Source organism: Bos indicus, chromosome 24 (assembly GCF_029378745.1).
Source record: "Bos indicus isolate NIAB-ARS_2022 breed Sahiwal x Tharparkar chromosome 24, NIAB-ARS_B.indTharparkar_mat_pri_1.0, whole genome shotgun sequence".
Taxonomy (NCBI): Eukaryota; Metazoa; Chordata; class Mammalia; order Artiodactyla; family Bovidae; genus Bos; species Bos indicus.
In genome coordinates, this window is record NC_091783.1 from 41,428,366 (window position 1) to 41,449,524 (window position 21,159).

Sequence of the window (21,159 nt, forward strand, 5' to 3'; positions counted from 1 at the left end):
CATGCAACAGGTTTGGGGGAGACGGCTATCGCACGGGCCTAGTGTTTGTGGGCTGCGCTCAATGACAGCAGAGACAGGAGGAGGGAAGAAGGAAAAGAGGGGATGCGGATGGAGAGGAAGCAGAAGGTGAAAGTCGCAGAAAGAAAGGCAAGGGGGCCAGAAAGCAGCGGAGGCCAAGCAGGGAGCGCGAGCAGGCAGCGGGAGGCGCGCGCGGGCGGTCCTCCGGCCGGCAGGGGGCGCGCTCGGGGGTCTCCGCCCCGCCCCGCCGCCCGCCCACCTGCGCCTGCGCCGTCGCGCCGCCTCGCCCGGGATGCTGCTGCCGCTGCTGCGGAGTAGCTGCTTCCCTTCCTCCTCCCCCGGCGGCGGCGGCGGCAGCGGTAGGGGCGGCGGCGGCGGGGCGGACGCTGGGGGCCGGCCGGCGGCGCAGCTGCAGCGCGGAGCCCACGGCCCGCTGGGGCCGCTCGAGCGCGCGCTCGCCCAGCCCGGGGCCGAGCCGCGGCGCTTGGCGGAGGCCGAGGGGGCGCGGGGGCTCGGGGGGCCGCATGCGTGCATGGATCCGGGCGCCGCGCTGCACAGGCGGCCCGCGGGCGGCGGCGGGTTGGGCGCGGGCTCCCCGGCGCTGTCGGGCGGCCAGGCCCGCCGGCGCAAGCAGCCCCCCAGGCCGGCCGACTTCAAGCTGCAGGTCATCATCATCGGCTCCCGCGGCGTGGGCAAGACCAGCCTGATGGAGCGCTTCACCGACGACACTTTCTGCGAGGCCTGCAAGTCCACCGTGGGTAAGGCGGGCCGGGGGCGACCCCGGGGGGCCCCTGCATCCCCGGACCGACGGAGCCCCCGCCCTGGCCGTCTCGAGGCCGGGGATGCACGGGGCCCGTCCGGCCGGGGACGGTGTGAGCATCTCTCCACGGGAGCACCCCCCACCCCCCCCCCCCCGCCCAACTCATCAGGAAGAGGAGCGGGGGCAGGCGGGCAGCGTGGTGGACACGAGCTTGTGCCCTGGCTGGATGGCCGGAGTGGTCCCCTCTGCAGAATTTTGATGCCTTAGTTTTGCCTTCCTAGGAGGAGGGGCCTTTCCACTGTCCGCGCGACTTGTTTTTCTAATTTTGAACTCAATTTTATGTTGTGCTGAAATAATGGGAATTTTAAATCCCTTGTGGAGGAGAGTCTGTGGTTAATATTCGGAGTAAGACTAAGAAGTTTCGTCTTTTAACTATAAATGTGGGCAGAAGGACTTCAGCTGTGTTTTTCTGTGACTTCAAATAACCTAGGGGACCCGCAAGTGGGAAGGGCAACCCCCCTGCCCCGCCCCCCGCACTGCCAGGTGGGTGAAGGGGGCAGCCAGGTAACTACAGGAACCCCCTGGGCCTGGAAGTGGCCTGTCCTCAAAATGTAAAATTGAAACTGCAGGGAAGTTTTCTGATGGAGTCACATGTATAGGCCTTGGCTTTGAGGTCTGTCTGGGCACTGTGTAACAGTAGTTTCTCTGGAAAACCCCTTAAAAGCTGTCAAAGATAGGGGAACCGCGCAGATGAGATAGTTGTTTGAGGGGAAGATCAGTCACCTTCAGTAATGGGTAGGTGGGGGGGAGGATTCCCCTCGGGGAGGTCCAAGAAATAATACATAGTATATAAACATGAAATTCAGAACTGAAACATTCATTCCACACACCACTTGTGTATTTAGATAGTTCCAAGGTGATACAATTTGGAGATTAATTGGCCTTGTTGTCCTGTTACAGAAGACCCCTCCATTTGAAATGGCTTATTGAAAGATTAATCTTACACTTCTCATGTTGTCATTTTGTTTGTGAGAACTTGTTTCCTTTCATACTTTTTAATAATAGACCATTTTGGATGTATTTGTGCTCTCTGTACCGTTTGTTGTTAAGATCTTGGCCTTGAAACCATGAGATTAAAGTTCAGTAGTGTAGCTTAAACCTGTTTCAAATATCCACTTTTGGATCATATAAAGTACGTGAAGTTATTCAACCATCAAAAGAGGGTTTGTGCTGTTAATTTTAGTACCTGGCATAAGTAAAATAGAACTAAAAGTAATTCAGCATTATCCATCTTTTATGGCTCAATACTTAAAAATATACAAAAATGAAGAATAACACAGTTGTACTATGTGATGTAGAGGAAACCAGCACAGGCCTTCTGGGTGGATAATAGGGTTTGGTGGATGGAGAGTGAGATGGAGGGTGAAGATGTGCTGTAAAGCAGGGCAGAGGGGAGGTGGGGAGGGGTTTCCTAAGCTGGGGCCATGTGCAGCAGCACCCCCACATCATTAGGGGACTTTGGGTGAATGCTTTAAGTCCTGGGCTGCCATGAAGCATGGAGGGTGGGCCTTCTGTATCAGCTGGAGCCATAAAGTGCCCTGGGTACGGCCCTGGCAGGGAGGCAGTTTCTTCGGGCACTTGGGAATTAGGAGGGGCCCAGGCAGTCAGTTTCTTTGTCCCCGTAACAAACAAACATAAATGCACATGTATACACGCCTCCCCACACCCCTGCCGCTGGGGTCCCTTGTGCCCTTTGACTTTATCTCACTTGTTTTTGTTTCCTCCATACAGAGCCTATAGTCCTTGGCTTGATAAGTGTTTATTTGTGGGAAGTTCAGAAAAGGATGATAACTTCTGGTCTGACCCAGACTGTGAGAACACTTTGAGAAAGTCAACTAAACCCCCTTCTATCTCTGCCTCTGAGTCGCTTTTCCCTCCCACGGATCAGATCACTTATCGAGCACCTACTGTGCGCGGGCGCTGTGCTACCCATGGGGGCCTCAGTGGTGAGGAGGACAGCCTCTGTCCAGATTGAGGGGTGGGGAAGAGGGGTCCTGGGGATGCCCAAGGGCGACTAGGGCAACGTGGAGATGTGTGCAGACCATCTGGGGAGCGCAGGGAAAGCCCCCTAGTCTGGGTGGAGTGGGGGCTGGTCAAGGCCTTCCTCCACGCTGGAATGTTGTAGAGATAAGTTCATTCCTTGAGTTCCTTAGAAAAGCAAGTGAACGTGCGGCACTGGGTGAGGTGTAGCTGATGTTGCCTCACCTGAATGCCCCCACCTGAGCAGGTGGCTCACAGGGTCCTTCTGGGCGCACTGTTGAGTCTCATCTCCACAGACTCCGCACAGATCCTGTTCCGCCGGCCTCACCCTGTCCAGCTGCAGAGTCTGGAAAAGACCACCCGCCTTGTGCAGGTGCTGCTGACCCAGGAGGGTCACTCAGGTGATGCCCCCAGCCGACCTCAGACTGGAAGTAGCCCCTCCAGTGAGCATTTGATAAAGCCAGGCAGGCTCACCGGACTTTCTGTAAAGAAGCATAGCAGAAACCCTGAGGGATTTGAGATAATAAGCCTATTTTATCAAATTACAACTGAACAAAATGTTGGTTTTGTTGTTGTCGTATTACTGATCAAACCAGAAGTTGTTTTGGTTTAAAAGACACACAGAACTCACCAGGGTATGAAACTGAAAAGACTTTTAATAATTGACCTATTTAGTGAAAATTGTCCAGGTGCAACATTACTTTCAAATGGGATTTCATATTCATGGAATTGAGTTAGTCTGATGTGGCTAGCATGGTTTGTCAGATAAAGCTTTTCGAAGTTTGAGAAACAGGAGAAAAAAAAAAAACTGGTTGGCTGTAGAAATTCACAAGTCTCTAAATACCATGTCGACCTGTGTTTCTTATATAACTATTGGAAGCTCGCTGTTAATTTTGTTTGGATCAAAATGTTTTTACCAGGCAGCACCCCTTACCCCACTCCCAGCAATTTACATTTCTAGAAAAGCACTCTAAAAAACCTAGGCTCTTGATTTAAGCTTTTCCATGAACTAGTCTGTGACTTTGGATAAGTAATTTATTTTGTCTTTGTGTGTAAACAGTTACATTCTGTTAGTGGCAGCTACAGTTTCTTGAGCACATACATTGTACTAGCAAGAATACACTCTTTCTAAAACTCACAACAATCCTGAAAGTTTCCCCATTTTATAGATGAGGAAGCAGAGTCCCAAAGGGTAGACAGCTCGCCCACAGTGGCCCAGCGGTGAGTGAGTGGTCAGGGCCAGGGCTGCAAGTGAGTTCCTTCTGTCTGTCTGTTCCTTAGCTTACTTTGGGATTTAAGTTCACTTTACTCTGAAAATATGGATGAAACTCTTTCCTGCTTATCTAATTTGGCCCCACAACAGCCCTGTGAGGGTGGAGAGTGATGCCATCAATGGTAGCACTGAAACTGATTCTCTGTAACTGTGCCCCCATTATTTGTCACTTTCCTCTGGGAGGAAAAGGTTTAAAAGGTTCATTTCTAAATATTTAATCATTCAACTATCTGAAACTTTTAAAATATTTACTAAAATACATTTAAATACAGGAAAAGGAGGGGTAAGACCATTTGGACCAGAGTATCAGTTTCCTGAACAGTGAAGTTTCTTCCAGAATGCCAGAGGCCAACAGAGGATTGCCAATTCTTTTATTATTTTGCCACGTAAGGACATTTTTTTAACAATCCACTGTCACCAACTTTTCAAAAAACAACAAACAAAGATAACATGAGGTAGACCCCCAAAATAGGAAAGAATTTAAAATATCAGAATATCAGAATTTAAAAGTTCTTTGAACTCAGTTTGAGGTCCTCATGACCCTGTCAACATTTTTCTCGTTTTGCAGCAATAACTTAACCTCACAGCCTGGCCCTGATGAGAGTGCTCGGTGGAGCCCTGTTTGTACTCAGTCACGTGCCGGGGTCTCAGTTCTCTAGCCCATCCCTTCAGGCCCTGTGTTCACTGTTCCCAAGGCAGGGAAGCCTGGTGGTGCAGGTGACTGAGTCATCCGGCCCCGTAGTAGTAGAGCCAGAAACAGAACCAACGGGTCCGAGGTGCAGGTGGCTGTAAATCCCATGCAGGAGTGGCTGTCTGTGGGTTGACCTTGAACGTTAGCGGGCAGGAGGCAGGAGATCCCACCATTAGGGTCTACTCTGCTTTGCCTACACGCGGTGAGTGGAACCACTGGCAAGGGAAATCGCTTGTACTTTATTCTGGAAATTTAGGTCAGAGATTTTTGTTCGAAACCCAGAATGAACATTTCATACTGGATTAAAATTCTGAGCTGTGCGTTTTGTGTTGCTCTTCTGTGATCCTGGGCAGTCTTTGAAGCAATGGCTGAGCTGCTCGACTATTTCACTTACAAGGGAATTAGGGAGAATTGTCCCGAATTCCCACTCCAAAGCCCAGACCTTCCAGCGTCAGCCCCTCCCCTGCCGGGCTGATGTAACAGGATGACTCAGGGAGACGGGAGTGGGCGAGGAGCGCCAGTTTTTATGCCAGCCTGTGCTGTGTGTTGTGCGGTTTGGCTTATTTAATGAACTCAGAGCACGCTGATAGACTTATGCAGAACGCATTTGTGGAATAAAGTAGCTGTCTTTCCCAGAAAGTGTGGAGAGTTGGCGATCAGGTTGTTGGGGCTGATAATCTATTTAAAGACCTGGCTTACGTGCATTTGGCCTTTATTTCACCATGGAGCTCCTCCTGGAGAAGAAAGGTCTGCCTCTGTAGGATGAGAGGGACCCAGAACCTTCAAGTCTGCCTCCCCTACAGCTGTGGGGGTGCAGGGACGGCCTTCAGAAGGCAGCCTGAGTTCCTTAGACTGCTGGTAGGGCCAGAGCTTTCTCCAGCCTCACGTGCCAGGAGCAGCGTTCTAATTAAGCATTTGTTTGAATCTGCAAAGAAAACATAGCTTTGTACACCATTCAGCAAGTGTTTTCTGAGGGGCGGTGTGTATTTGTGTGAGACTCCATCCCACTGGCTGTTCGTGGGGCTGGAAGCCCACCTGCCTGCCTGGCTGGTCCCTGCAGAAGGGGAGGCAAGTGGTGGAGACGCCCTGACGAAAATCGGGGCCCACGTGCTCCGTGACCTCGGCTCCCCCCCCCCCACCCCCCCGCCTCGCCTGTGAAGTTCGTGTGCGGCATGTCTGTTCCAGCCGGGTGCAGGGCCATCTCCTGTGTGTATGCAGGTGAGGGACGCAGATGGTCTTTGTTTGCAGAGATACAGACCGCCCAGTCTGGACTGGGGAGGCAGGTCTTGTTAGACTCAGGGCAGACGCTGATATCCTCAGGCCTGCAAGCATTGCTTAATGACATGCAATCATTTAAACTATTCTAGTAGCACCTGCTTCTGAGGCGATCCAAGTTTTACAGTTACATTACTTCGGTCCGTTGAGTTCTCATAGCTCGGCTTAAGTAGGAGAAGCCCCATGGTATTAAACTGTGGTTTGGGGCCCCTCCGGGGCAATGCGGGAGGATGGTCTGCCTTGCCTGCCCTTTGTAGGGTGCGCTGCTGGGGGAATGCGTCTGTGCTCTCCCCCAAAAGACAGTGGTCAGGTGGAAGGCTGGCCTCACGGTCAAGAGACCACTTTCTGATAGTAAATGTTCCTCCATCTGGGTGACCGTGACCTTGGCACATTTCTTAGTTTACTTTCTCACTGTCAACTCAGTGGAAATGCAGGGAAGCCTCCATCAGGGGAAAGATTACATCCAGGATGGGGTGACACTGTGAAAGATATATGTCCTTGGGAGAAAGGCCAGCCTGTGATCTCAAGATAGTTGTTATAAATCGGCAGCAACAGTTAATAATTGTCACCACTGCTTGAACTGAGACTTGACTTCAAAGTGTGAAATCCTACAGCCTCCAGAACCTGTTTTGTTGTTGGTTCTTTGCTGAGTGGCGTCCGACTCTTTTGGAACCCCATGGACTGCAGTATCTGAACTGAAGTCAACTAAAATCATACTCTCACACCAACTCCAAGTCCTTGTTGTGGGGGGCGGGGTGGTGCGGGGGGACGAATACTCAGCTCTATCCCAGGCATGGGCCACTGGTCAGTTCTGCTTTTATTAAAGTTTGTGCTGGAAGGGGATGTGAAGAAAGAAACTTCTGTTTATTTTTGCTATTTTCATTTTTATGACTAGTTCGGTTCAGTCGCTCAGTCGTGTCCGACTCTTTGTGACCCCATGAATCGCAGCACGCCAGGCCTCCCTGTCCCTCACCAACTCCCGGAGTTCACTCAGACTCACGTCCATCGAGTCGGTAATGCCATCCAGCCATCTCATCCTCTGACTTTTTATGCCTCAGCAAAAAGTAACATGGTAATGTTCTTTTGGTTATGTTTTGCCTGCCAGGGAGCCTCGAAATCTTATCAGCACTGAGGATGACACTTCTTTATTCTCTTGCTGAGATTTATGAAACATGAGTACAGCGGTGACAGGACCAGGTGAAGCTCTGTTCTTGAAGAGCTTGGTTATGGTGACCCTGGGCCACTTGCAGAAGGTTTCACACTTTTCCCTGTTTCCACATGCTTGACTTTTATAACAGCCTTTGGTTGTGAACAGTGTTAATTAATTTGAACCCAGGTTCTGCCGCTCAGCTAGCAGAAGTGATCTGACCTTGGTCTCTCCTCTGTTCTGTGAGGGTAGCACCCAGCTTGCTGGGCTTCTGAAGGAGTCCTCATGTTGCACGTCAGGCTCAGGGCATCTGATAGACACTGTTATCATTATTAAAGGGAATTAAGATCAAGAAAGACTTGAATAGTTGTGTCTATACAACAGAGGGATTACAGCCTGTGACCTGTGTCCTTCCTGATGGAAATATGTTTAAGAAGACTTAGACCCCTGTCACCCAGCAGGACGTTCCCTTAGTGGATCACTTCCAGTCTCAGTGACTGAGTGAACGGTTACTGTAATAATCCCCTGGGGGACGGGAGTGGCGTGTGTAATGGAGAGGACCTGGGCATGTGAAGACTGACCCTCCTCTAAGGATGGTCCACCAGTAACGGGTTGTAAGGGCTCCCCTGGTGGCTCAGTGGTAAAGAATCCACCTGCTGATTCAGGAGACATGGGTTCAATCCCTGGTTCAGGAAGATCCCCTTGAAGAGGAACTGGCAACCCATTCCGGTATTCTCGCCTGGGAAATCCCATGGACAGAAGAGCCTGGTGGGCTACAGTCCATGGGATTGCAAAAGAGTCAGACACAACTTAGGGACTCAACAACCGCAAGCTGGGATTGTAGGAGAAATTAAATGCTCGGGTTCCAGGGTGATGCATGTGTTCCAGGCACCCTGAATCCTGCTGCTCTGCCAGCCAGATGGGCTCACGACAGAGCACCTGTACTTCCTTCCTACGATTTAAATATGTGTGTGCTTGTTTCCTCATCAGTCCTGAGTTACCTCCAATTTCCTCCTCTTTAGTCGCCCTTTCTCCGTACACACCCAGCGTTTGATGGAGAAGAGGGGCCGGTCTCCATCAGATTTACTGGACCGCTGCCCTGTGCCAGGCAGCCTTCTTGGCTCCGGAGGCCAGAGGTGACTGTCCTGAGAAGGCACCTGTTCCTGTCACCTGGGGGAGACCAGCGGAGCCACGGGTCAGGGCTGGACGGGCAGGGCTGGAGGGAGGGGGAAGGTGAGCCGTCAGGAGGCACAGAAGGGAACCCCTGGACCTGAAAAGGCTTTTGGGCAGATGGGGAGGTTCTCCAGGAGAGGAGAACAGAGAGGGCGTTTGACCAGGTACCTGTCGGTTTAGGTCTGGATGCCTCAGGTCTTCAGGCAGGACTGTCTCCACCACCTGACTAGTACTAGCTGCTTGCTTCCCAGGATGGTCAGGACACTGTAGGAAATGGGTTTTCAATAAGAGCTGCCACTTTTTTTGTCCCTTATCTGTTTATAAACATTGATCCTGGCCGCCCCCTGCTCAGTCAGGAGACTCTGTGCTGACTTTTCCCGAAACTAATCCCCTCCTTGAGGCGGTTGGTGACTTGCTACCTTTTATTCAGGATCATTATAATTTCTGTGACCTGCAAATGTTAACAATGGACACTAAGAGATACTTTTTACCTGATGTAAAAAAGCTTTTTAAAAACGTGTAATAGTATACTTTGATGTTAGGATTTGTTTCCAAGCCATAGGTTGGAGTAAGTTTCCAGCCATCACCAGCTAACCTAGTGGCTCTTACTATATGGTAAAAGAGATTTCGTTTAAGAGCAAGCACTGTTTTAATGAGCTGTTTCCTTTTGTGGAATTTTAGATTTAGCCACTGGATATTTTTCTCTTGTTGTTGATGTCTTTAACCTATTCAATAAAACTAAGTAGTTTGGGCTAAACACGTTCTTCATCCTGTTTGCTGTTCGTTCATCTTTGTTTAACAGTGTATTTATAATCACGATAACATTACCACTTATTCATACTTTTGACTATTAATACCCTTTCCTTTGTCTTTATTCATTAAACTTTGTGATTACAAAATAGCTGTAGTGCAGGAATGCTAAAGTCAGGAAGTTGTTTAAGTTGGTTGAAGAAAAAAGACTTGACATGATCAGACTGAGAGCGGTTCTTAGCAGAGAAAACAGCCTAATCAAAACAAAAGTTATTTGTGCTGTTTCTAGAGATTCTTGTAGTTAACTTGAAGCAGAGCTCACAAGAGAAGTATCTGCTAGTTCTTTTCAGTAAGATGTGGCAGCCGCTGGAACAAGTCCTAACGAAAGTGGCAGCTCCCTTAAGTGAAACTAAAAAAACAGACTAGAAACAAAAGTGAACCACAAGAGTGGCCGTGGTGCAGTGTGAGTTAGATTTGTAAATCACGTGGTGAGGCCCTAGCTTTACGCTGATAGCAGGAAGAAGGGGTTTTGTCTGAGTTGTGCCTTTTCAAAATCAGAGCATAGCACATAGGTGCAGGCTGGTTTCTGTGCCTCGAAGAGTATCGTGTTAGGCTCTGCCCTTCCCTGTGATTGAATCACAAAGGATTCCGCTTGGTCTCTGCTTGAGGATGTTGGTCGTGTACAGACATGCTTCCTGTTCCAAGGCTGTCTGAGAGTCATCTGACTCGGAAAAGCAAAGCTGTTCCAGAACTGAAAGTGAAATTGGCTTCCCCAACATGTGCATGAGCTTTGAGATCAGGGCTGGGGGAGAGAGTGCAGGTGCTGTGGCCTCTTCTCCAGCCGTGACTTGTATATTCCTGCCACGTTTCTCTGTTGTGCAGACCTCAGTCCCACCCAGGCTTGTAAACACATCTTCTGGTTGCATTGATGTCTGCAGCATGTTGCTAATTATAAACATCAGTCACACGCCTTGCCCGTCACCTCAGGAACATCATCTGACTTTGAAGAGCTATGTCGTGCCCCCTCCATCCTCCACCTCACAGCATCGGGACCCTGGATCCATAAAGCAGCCAGAAAATATTAATTGTTCCCATAGAGATTAGGTTTCCACTTCCCACATTTAGTTGGTGTTATTTTTTTTAGCTGGTTATTTTTTTTCTTAGTTGTGAGAATTGTGTAAAAAATACTGTTTTATATTTTTTCACAAATATTGTGACATTTGTATTAAAAAAGTATTGAAGTTTTCTGTAACTGACAAATAGATAAGGAAATATCCACAGGTGAAACTTTGCTTTAAAAAATTATCTGAAGCCTTGAAGGCTGAACTAGGGAGGGATGGGGATTTGTCATGGTTTGCTTGCTACTATTAAAGCAATTTAAAACATGAAATTAATTTGTATGAGTAAAATTTTTCAAAAAGAATTCCTCTTCCACACTACTGGCAATATAATAAAGTCACTTTTGTGAATGCTAAAGAATTTATTACGATAATTTCTTAATTCAGACTATGGCTGTTTGAAATCAAGATTGAGTGCTCCACGTAAGAATTCCCCCCCAAGATAGCATGTGTGTAAAGCCATTGTTTGTGTAATGATTCATTGTGATTTTTAAGTGGATTTTAAGCTGCGTCTCTAGTAGTAGTAAACTCTATTATGAATATCAAGTGCTTCATCTCCAGTTCCGGGTAGAACCTAACATACGCTGCTCGTTGTGTGGAGAAGCACAGAGTGGTGGTCGTCTCGGGGACCTGCGGATTTCTTCTCTCTCCTTTTGGGATTCAGTGTGGTCAGTTTTTTGGTTTTTCCAACAATGGCATACAAATAGTACTGCTCTTCTGACAGATTGCCTTGTTTTTGCTTCATCTTCGTCCGTTTTATTTACAGGTGTTGACTTTAAGATCAAAACCGTAGAGCTAAGAGGAAAGAAAATTAGGCTACAGATCTGGTAAGTGGGGCCCTGCACCCAGTTATCACCGTGTGTGTTCAGCAGTCCACACGCTCGTCTAATACAATTAACCGTCGGAGCGGGTCTGTCTCTCCTGCGTCTCCTCTCCTCTGCTCTCGTTCAGGTGAAATGAACGGAGCTTCCTTCTAGAGAGCATTCAGGAAAGAGCCCCTGTAGCTCAGCCCCGCTTGCCACGGGGGTGGAGATGCATGGTCGTGTTATACTTCCATGGTGACTGGCTTGGAGCCTTTAGTCCCTAGTTTGATGTCATCCGACAAACCGTCATCACTGAGACAGTCGCTCCAGTGCTCGTCTACACGTTTTCAGAGTTACTTACTCTGCAAGCGTCCAGAGAAAGGCCAGCGTGCTCCCTCCCCGGAGCTGCGCATCTTGGGCAAGGCCCCCTCAGGCGTGTCCTCGGTGGCACGCTCGTGCCCTGAGCCCCTCTGTGCCCCATGCGGGGAGCCCAGAGCCCCCTCCCCGCACCCCAGGAGCGTGTGAGAGACTAACCCAGCCGTGTGGGGGCCACTCAGCCACCTTCCTTGGGGACCCGGGAGGAGCCCCTCTGGAGGAGGGACTGTGGGAGCCCCCGCCGCGTGTCCACGTCGCCCTTGTCGCTAACACAGTCACGCCGCAGCGTCTCAGCCACTAACTCCTCTCGCAGGTCGACCTCAGCTCTGTCTGTCCGCCGTGTGTGTGTCGCTTCCATCGCGTTCATTGCTGCCGCACCGGCGGCTCCATCGTCACCTAGCGCTTCCGTGTTAGTGCCATGTCTCATCCCCACCCGCGCCCCCGTGCGGGGCGCCCGCCGGCCGTGTCAGGTAACGTCCCCATGGGTCATCGCTGACTGTTTCACCCGCTTGAAGAATTGGGGGTGACGGGGGTTGTTTTTTTGTTTTGTGTTTTTGTATTTCATATCTTTGGGATGTTCCTTGATCATCTTTGGTTAGGAAAAGAACCATTTTCCCATCTCTGCTTAAAGTGTGTCTACGTGTGCGTATATAGAACTTGGTGTAAGTATAGCTAAAATAAGATGTCAACCCGAATGTAGATTCATGAATTTATATCCACATGGTGACTCAGTGGTAAAGAATCCGCCTGCCAGTGCGGGAGACATGGATTCGATCCCTGGGTTGTGGGTTTGATCCCTGGGTCAGAAAGATCCCCTGCAGAAGGAAAGAAGGAAATGGCAATCCACTCCAGTATCCTTGCCTGGGAAATCCCATGGACAAGGAGCCTGGCAGGCTATAGTCCATGGGGTCACAAAGAGTCAGACACAGTTGAATGACCTCACAGCAGCAGCAGCAGCACATATCCTGGAAATCACGCACAGAGGCTTCCAGCTGTTGTGTTGAGATAGACTTAAAGCTGAGAAACTGGCTTCCTGCCTTAAGGCAAACACGTAATTAAGATGCTCTGTATGGGGGGCTTCCATGGCAGTCCAGTGGAAGTCCCCCATACAGAGCATCCTGTGCAGGGGGTGTGGGTTTGATCCCTGGTTGGGGAGCTAAGATCCTGCATGTTGCATGGCATGCCCCGCCCCCCTCAAAAAGATGCTCCACGTGAAGGTCTCTTGTTCGGTCCAGTGCTCACTGTTGGTGAATTTGGTTTCCACTAGAGTCCCTGTGTCGACATCAAGCTTGTTTCCTTTCATTCTCTGCTTGAAGAGGTGGAACTTTCATACACTGACGTTGATTTCTGTAAATTAAGAATTGTGTCATTTCACCAGATACATTAAATACAGAAAAATGATGGTTTCTCAAAGCATGGTTGTAGTACCAAACTGGGGGGAAAGGATGGCAGGAAGTTTTCAATTTGCCCCCAAAGCAGAGAGAGACATAATAATAATATCATATTCCACCCACAATAAATGATGATTTGGCTGATGTACTGCAAATCTCTAGAAGTCAGCTCTCGGTCATTACAGTGGAAATTAAGATTCATTTAGATAAAAGGTGGGAATATGAGGATTCTACATCTTGTTGGATAGATAAAAGCCCGATCGGGGCATTGGTATTGTATTACTGTCCAGCTGTGTGAGATGTGGAGACTGGGGTGAAATTTTTGTGGTCCTGGCTCAGAGTAGGAATCTAATAAATACTTGTTGAACTGAATCGGATTCTATTTACCTTGTTCTCTGACCATCTGTGAGAGCAGATAATTCAGTGGGGAAATGATCAAAGGAGGCTTGGAGAGGCATAGCCTTGGCAACCTAGATGTTTTGGAAATGTGGATTATTCTCTTCAGTGGAGATGCTTTTCTGCCTCACACAGTCAAGAACTGGTCACAGAGAGATGGAGTTTAGGGACTGGCCTTGATGTTTCCTCGCTGGTGTCTTGAACGCTAACTGTTTGTTGTTATTGAGTCGCTTCAGTTGTGTCCGACTCTTTGCAACCCCCTGGACTATAGCCCGCCAGGCTTCTCTGTCCATGGGACTTCCCAGGTAAGAATACTGGAGTGGGCTGCCGTTTGCTTTTCCACGGAATCTTAATATCAGAAATGCCTATTACTATCCTGATTCTGATTGTTGGGTTTTATTAAAGCCTCTCCTGGGTGTGCTGTGCGTCATGCTTGTAAGTAGTGGTGCTGTGTTGTTCCTGCTTCCGAGGTCAGACCTCATGTTAAGTGTTCTTACCACAGCAGCCTCAAAATGATTTTCCAAAAGCTTGTATTATGTCTGATGTCTCTGTTCTTCAGCCCCTGATTTCTGAATCCTAACTGAGTGAATGTTTAGAGAAACGAATGTGAAATTGTTTTACGCTAAAAGCCACCATAAAACTGCTTATCATAAAGACTCAGGAGAGCACGTAATTCCCAAAATGCTCAGTGAAGACCTTAACCCAGTTGCTGTTCAAATTTGTGGTGCAGCTATAATGTGCTAACCACAGACTTCAGAGTAGAAAAACATGTGTTATTTTTGCTTTTTAAAGAAGTAAGTGAGAGCTGTTTTATCAAATCCTAAGTTGAACAAGCCAGCACTGTGATGGGAAGAGAAACCACAGTCAGGAAAATACTTTTTTTTTAAAGTATTAATTACGCCCCTAAATGCCTAGGGTCCCAGGAATAATTTTGTTCACTGATTCCTCCTGTGAATGAAACGGTATCTGAGTCAGTTCTTTCTCACCTGATTGGAAGGTGCCTTTTAGTGTCTGCAAGTTGGTTTTATTTAATTCTGAATTCTTCAGGAATCCAATTTGGGGGCAGTCTTGAGTCAAAAAATAAAGTTTATTTTGCCTTGAATTGGCATCCACTTTCTGCATTTTGCCCACTAGCCTTTTGTTTTGCACATATAGATGGAGGGCCTGTGGTAGGCCAGGCCCCTGGGCCCTGGTGGACAAAACAGACCAGCCTAAGGCCCTGGGCCTTCCAGCCAAGAAAGAGCACAGGGGAGCCTTACATCCCCTGGGCAAAGTGGCAGCATTGCTTTATGTGAAAATGAATTTGCCAACAGGCTTCATTGTTTGGCATGATGACACATCCCTAAGGGGAGCTAATTTGGTGGCGAGTCTAGTCTGGAACAAAGGCGTAAACTATCACACCTTTGCCAAAAGTGTGTTAGGGACACGGCCCCACAAAGTTCACCCCATCCAATGCACTTGGAAGAGGTTTCAGTGTCTCCCCCTTTGGGAAGCTTAGGCACTGTCCTGTGAGAGTCTGAGCATCTTGCAAGGAAGAACCTCGTTTTCTGTGTACCCCACTGCCCCTCGCTTTCTCCACCACAAGCCACCTGTGTCACGGGGCTCCCAGAGTGTGCTAAGAGTTACGCTTCTTCGGTAAAAGCTAAATTACAGATCGGCTTAAAAGAAATCATTTTGCTGGTCAGAAGGCCTGCTCTCTTGAGCCTCATTTGTAAATTTGTGATAGTTCTCACGCACTTTCTCAGCTTCTTAGGTGGAGAAAGTGGGTCTTGGCCAGCTTGTGTGCACTGTTAATACATGTATGTCTTCCTGTGGAAACATCAGCTTTTCCTGGAGAAGAGATAAAGCTCTAGATTTCAAGGTCACAGTTGGAGAGTAGTCAACTTGACCGTGTTTGCAAAGTTGTGGGGTCCTTTTCCTCCTTTACCTGTTTGAAGGACTAAGAAAATGACAAGACTACAGCCTTTTTCATTAGTGGGGACTGTTGGTCGTCTTCTAAGCAAAATCAGATAAGATACTCACCATTGAGGTTGGTTAATAGAGATTGCCAGGCTTAAGTTGTTTAAATTAAATATCACCCGTATATTTTGTCATTGATAACCACCAAGTTATGGGGTGTTGCCCTTTCCACTGTTACACACGGCATTTATTTACTTTTCAGAATCTTGTTGTGGGAGAAATTGGGGCTTCCTTAAGATTTTGTTTGGACGCACCTAGCTCAGAGAAGCTGCCCCCAGTAATATTGAATGTGCACAGACCTGTGGGGAGTTGCCACGGCTGGGCCAAGTCTTCCCTGTCCGCCCTGTTCGGGGACTGACTTTTGCTGCTCTTTCTCAGGGACACGGCAGGTCAGGAGAGATTCAACAGCATTACCTCAGCTTATTACAGAAGTGCCAAGGGGATCATATTAGTCTATGACATCACTAAGAAGGAGACATTCGATGATTTGCCAAAATGGATGAAGATGATCGATAAGGTAGGTGTTGGCGTTTCTCTCTCAGAGGTGGACTCTCCGCTGTGGGTGTTAATAGTGACAACAGGAAGAAGGGAAACATTCACAGAGCATGCTTTTCCGTCCCGAATGTCATTTAATCCAGATGACAGCTTTCAAAGTAGGTGCATAGTCCTGCATCACAGGTGAGGCAGAGAAGAACTAGAGTGTCTTCAGGATCAGCCTGCACATGAGAAAGCCTGCTTGGTATTCTGGTCCCTGGGCTGTCTGACATCAGAGCCCGCACACGGTCATCCCACATGGGCAGGCTGCTTCCGTGGGATCAGGTGCAGGGAGTGTCTTCAGGATCAGATTGCACATGAGAAAGCCTGCTTGGTATTCTGGTCCCTGGGCTGTCTGACATCAGAGCCTGCACACGGTCATCCCACATGGGCAGGCTGCTTCCGTGGGATCAGGTGTGGGGCCACTTTTATTATTTCTGCAGAAAGTTCATGTGAGTGCTCGCTTTGTGTGTGTCCACAGAGTGACAGCCTCCCAGGGACTGCCTTCTCCACTGTGCCCAGGGACACGCCAAGGCCTTGGTCACCAAACTAGAGACAGCCTTCACCCCCTCATTTTGAACTAAAGATTTTATCCTTTGGATCACAGTTGACTATGTAGAATTAAACTGAGTTTATAGAACCTGTGGGTCCCCCGCTAAGAAATGAGTAGCCAAAATGCGCCTGTAGACACAGCCGTTGAGGGTGAGATGTGTGTAGACAGTGGCCACATTTGAGAGTTGTTTCCCCCTCATTTAGTAATTTGAGGTTTAGCTCCTTTGCATAACGAGCACACTTAGTATATTATAAATTTGATTTCGTTTACAGATGGTATTAAAACCATCTGTTAGATGATGGTGGAGAACGTTCCTCTGCAGGTCTTACCAAGCACATTTTCAATGTGTGTCTCTTTAAAGTGAGTTGGAGACCCCGGTTGCCAGGGTTTCAGAGATGGTCAGAACCAGGGTTGGGTCTGGACTCTGGGATGCTGGGGCCATGGGGTGTGCTCCCGAGGACCCCAGACAGGGGCGTCCTCGCTGCCAGCTCAGAACCCAGTGATGGAGCTACCGGGAGGCGGTGGCCTCCGTGTGAAGGGCACCTCAGTGGGGAACCTGCCCTCCTCCATCTGATACCTGGCTCTCACCTCTCCCTCTGTGCGGCCGTGCTCCCATTTCTTCCCCTTACCAACCCCGTTGGGGGCACTGTTAACTGTCACCCCGTTACTGGCAAGGAGACCGAGCTCCCTGGTTAACCTGGCCAAGGTCGCCCACTTGGGTACCCTGTGTAGAAGTCCGTCTCCCATCATGTGTGAGAATGCCCCTGTTCAGGGAGTTACTTGAGACAACTTTGACCTTTTTAAAGAGAGAGAGTCTACTGTGCCTGCATGTTTTTTTAAAACTTAGAAATGCAGCTTAACTTTTCCTGATCATAAAATTAACAGTACCCTGTCAGTATAGAAACTTTAGAGAACCAAGTGAAAGCACAAAAGTGAATTGAAACAGTCTAGCTGTCACCCAGAAAACCCAGATTGTGTCTGGACTCCATGTCGTTTCATGTCATGGTTACTTCACTAAAAATTCTATCACGGGTGGCTTCCTGTGTCACCTTCATGTTCTTCCAGGTCATATTTTCTGGTTTTTTATGGCTTCACTCTTTTATGTACCTTATTTCATTCTTCACCCACTTTGTGGGATCTTTAGATTCTTTTCAACCGAGTATAAATCTTTGCCTGTATTTTGAGTCATTCCTCAGGGTAGATTCCTAGGAGTCATGAGACCATCCGTGCTTCCTCGTGCCTGTGACCACATAAGTGCCCAGCAGGAGCCCTCTAGGTCAGAGCAGATACTCAGAGAAGGAGGGGCGAGTGGACAGAGGGGCAAGTAGATAGAGGGACGAGAGGTGTGGCCTGGGGTTGTGTCTCCCTCGGGTGTGACGTGCCCGGCTTTGAGATTCAGCTTCTCTTGTTGCGATCCCACAGTACGCTTCCGAAGACGCGGAGCTTCTCTTAGTTGGAAATAAGTTGGACTGTGAAACTGACAGAGAGATCAGCAGACAGCAGGGTGAAAAGGTGAGGAGAGTGGGCAGTGGGCAGTGGGGGGGAGACACCCATGGATGCAGCAAGCACGCTGTGTGCTTGCCCTGCTAATAAATTACGGTTCAGAATTCTGAAAATGCAGTCAGTCACATCCTTCGTCTTTGTTTGCTTTGGTTCACTTCCTGCTCCTTTAAATTCATTTTTCAGATGGAGGGGAAAAGACACATGAGAATACACAGCATTGTTTACTGTCCCTCCTGACGTCTTATACAGAGAGATCTTCTCTTAGCCCATGTCATTGCGTTCATGACGTTCTCCTATTTTAACTCTGCCTTCCTCAGGACATCGATGACACTCACATTTATTTTTTTGGACACATTTTTAAACGTCAGATACGCTACAGTTTAGACGCTTGTGCACGTAATTTGACTTGAGGGTCCTGGTGTCGCCTCACAGCTTGTGTTTTGCTGGTTTCTCATCATGTAGGAAATTGCTGGACTTTCCTGCATTAAAGTTCAAATGTAAATGAGCTTTACATCTGAGGATAAACAGGACTCTCCAGACCTTTCGCCCCAGCCCTTGTCTGAATCCCAAAGCCCGAGAGCTATTCCCCCTCCCGGTTACGGATCCTGTACTTATACTAGGCACGTGTCGTCCCCTCCTCCCCCAGCGTGCACGCATGCACACACGCACACAACAATAATGTGTGCTTGCTCGCAGTTTGCACAGCAGATAGCCGGGATGCGGTTCTGTGAAGCGAGTGCCAAGGATAACTTCAACGTAGACGAGATCTTCCTGAAGCTTGTCGATGACATCCTGAAAAAGGTAAAAAAAAAAAAAAAGAATCCGTGTCCTGACAGCATGTTACCTGGAACCGCTTCGTCATGTCCTTTGCTGTTTGTGGTTGGGAACCTCTCATGTAGAAAGCAAACCCCAGGGATTGTCAGGCTGGAGACCTGGGGTTGCAGACCCGTGCCAAGGACTCAGCCCCCCACAGCAGCAGTCTCTCACCACATCCTCAGGGCCATGTTGCCCATCCTCGCTCAGCCTCGCACACAGGTGGAGTGGGTGTGATCATTTGTGGTTGGTTTTTAGTTGCTCAGTCTTGTCCGACTCTTTGTGACCCCATGGACTATAGCTCACAGGCTCCTCTGTCCATGGGATACTGGAGTGGGTTGCCATTTCCTTCTCCAGAGGATCTTCCAAACCCAGGGATCAAACCCGTGTCTCCTGCATTGGCAGGCGGATTCTGTACTACTGAGCCACCAGGGAAGCCCAAGGGAGACTGTGGGCTGTTTATTTGACAGTCGCTCCTCTCCTGCTCGAGTTTTTCCACAAGGACCCTGTTAGGTGCAGACACTGAGGGTCTTGCCTCCCATCGAGGCTCTTGTGTCTGGTGGGGCCTTTCGTGGCGCCAGACCAGGAAGATGACCTCATTGGACAGCAGCACATTGTTCAAGCATCTTTGGGCTTAATATCCAGAGATTCCTTAGATCTTTAAGTGTTTTTATATTATTATTACACATAATCGCCTCGATGCAATGTAATTCAGAAGCGTTTAGTACAATGGCTGTCTGTATAGCTGCCAAGAGAAGGTACTTCTTCCTTTAGTAATGATATGCTCCCTGAGAACACAGAACCGTTTTTTCATTTTTTTGATACTTTTAAGTTTCCATCACACTGGGCTGTGAAAGGAAATGTCGATGAGGTCTGTCTGCTCTCTTTGCTGAAGGGTGCGAGATGGGCTGCACAGCCTTTGTGTATTGGTTGAAGCTCCCTGAACCTGGTTCTAAGGTTTTGGCTGAATGGCTAACTGAACTCTGATGATTCGAGTTTCCTATAAAAAAACACTTTGGTCTTCTGTAACTGTATAGTCTGCAGAGTCTTTACATTGTTGAGTTACAATGCGTTTGTCTTTTCCTTTATCCCCAAGATGCCCCTGGACATGCTCAGGAACGAGCTGTCCAACAGCATCCTCTCGTTACAACCCGAGCCCGAGATCCCCCCAGAGCTGCCCCCGCCCAGACCACACGTGCGATGCTGTTGACTCGCCGCTTTGGAGGCGAAGTTGGCGCGATTCCTGGACGGGGGAAGGTCGCATTCTGCACTACAATCATTTGACAGTTTCCTCTCGCACTTTGTAATCCACGTCAGAGCTATACACTAACTTGTAAATATGCAGATATGCAGTCCTGGGTAAGTTTGGGTTATAAATGCCATATTTCCCTCCAAATTATTATATTTCATTCATCATCCCAATACCTAGTGTGTGTACACTGGGGAACGTCGTACTTCTGATACGAAGAACAGGAGAAATGAGAGTTCCAGTGTTTCTGGAAACACATAATATAGTTGTCCTTGTTAACTATGTTATGAGGATGGGGATACTCTGATAAGAAGAAAGAACGTGGTGCTTTGCTTACTGTTTTAAAGAAAATTTGTAAAACTAAAGACTTTGGGGGAAGAAAAGCGACCTTGAATGCTTTTTCTTTATTTACATTTCTCCCAGCTGTAGCATCTTTGAAGTATTGGAGTGTTTCCCACAAAGCAAGCTCCATGCTTGCTTAAAGGTCTTGAAGGTTATTTATTCACATTAATGGTAGAACATGACTAGTTAGAATGTGGGACTTGACTTGGTCCTGAGGCCTGGGAATCCCTTTGGTTTCCTGATGAATGCACTCTGTGCTTTTAAGAACTACAAAGATTCAATAAAAGAAATGTTTTTGAAACTATAGAAGATTTTAAAAGAACGCTGCTGTCCTACACAAATCCTGTTTAAAGGAATTTTAAAGAGATGCATTTTACTATATCAAAGAACCTACACGTATTTGCCTAAACATTCTATATACCTTTGTAATGATAAAACCTCCCCCCTTGACGGTGAAGCTTATTCCTATTAAGCCTAGACTGTGTTCTTTTTTTTTTTTTCCTGGTCTGATGATGAATTTGTGAACTCTTATCTTTGGTATATCTTTTATTAAACTGCACTGTTTGTTTAGTCAAGGTAAATAAGTCATTATGTATTTGAATAACTTGGCGTGTCTTGAGTGTTGTGATATGAGAAGCATTGTGGTCCTTCTACACTAATGAAGTGCAAATAAAATTTTGTATTTATGAATGACAGTTGAGTTGCTACACTTACTCGTGCAACCGTAAAATTACGTATCTGATGATATTCTTCCAGAACTCCACATCTTAATCTTTTGAGTGTTTTTGATAAGGAAAATGTAGCCTCCTTCACCATGGAAAACATTTCGATACTTTCTCAAAAGATTTAGGCATAGACCCAGCAATTTCCAGTCCTGAGTGTACACCTCTAAAAGTTGAAAGTTGGGGCACAAACAGATGCTGTACACTAATGTTCACAACTTTATTCACAGTAGCCAAAACGAAGCATCCCAAGTGTCCATTGGCAGGGGAATGG

At 48.0% G+C, this 21,159-nt stretch overlaps 1 protein-coding gene across 1 annotated transcript; it reads left to right on the forward strand.

Moving 5' to 3' along the window:
- Positions 1-295: 295 nt before the first annotated feature.
- On the forward strand, positions 296-20,858 carry RAB12 (RAB12, member RAS oncogene family). The gene is made up of 6 exons (XM_070778930.1): positions 296-776; positions 11,012-11,072; positions 15,548-15,686; positions 17,679-17,768; positions 18,456-18,560; positions 19,669-20,858. The coding sequence occupies exons 1-6, from the start codon at positions 311-313 to the stop codon at positions 19,780-19,782; spliced, it is 975 nt and encodes a 324-aa protein (XP_070635031.1). The 5' UTR covers positions 296-310; the 3' UTR covers positions 19,783-20,858.
- The last annotated feature ends 301 nt before the right edge of the window (positions 20,859-21,159 follow it).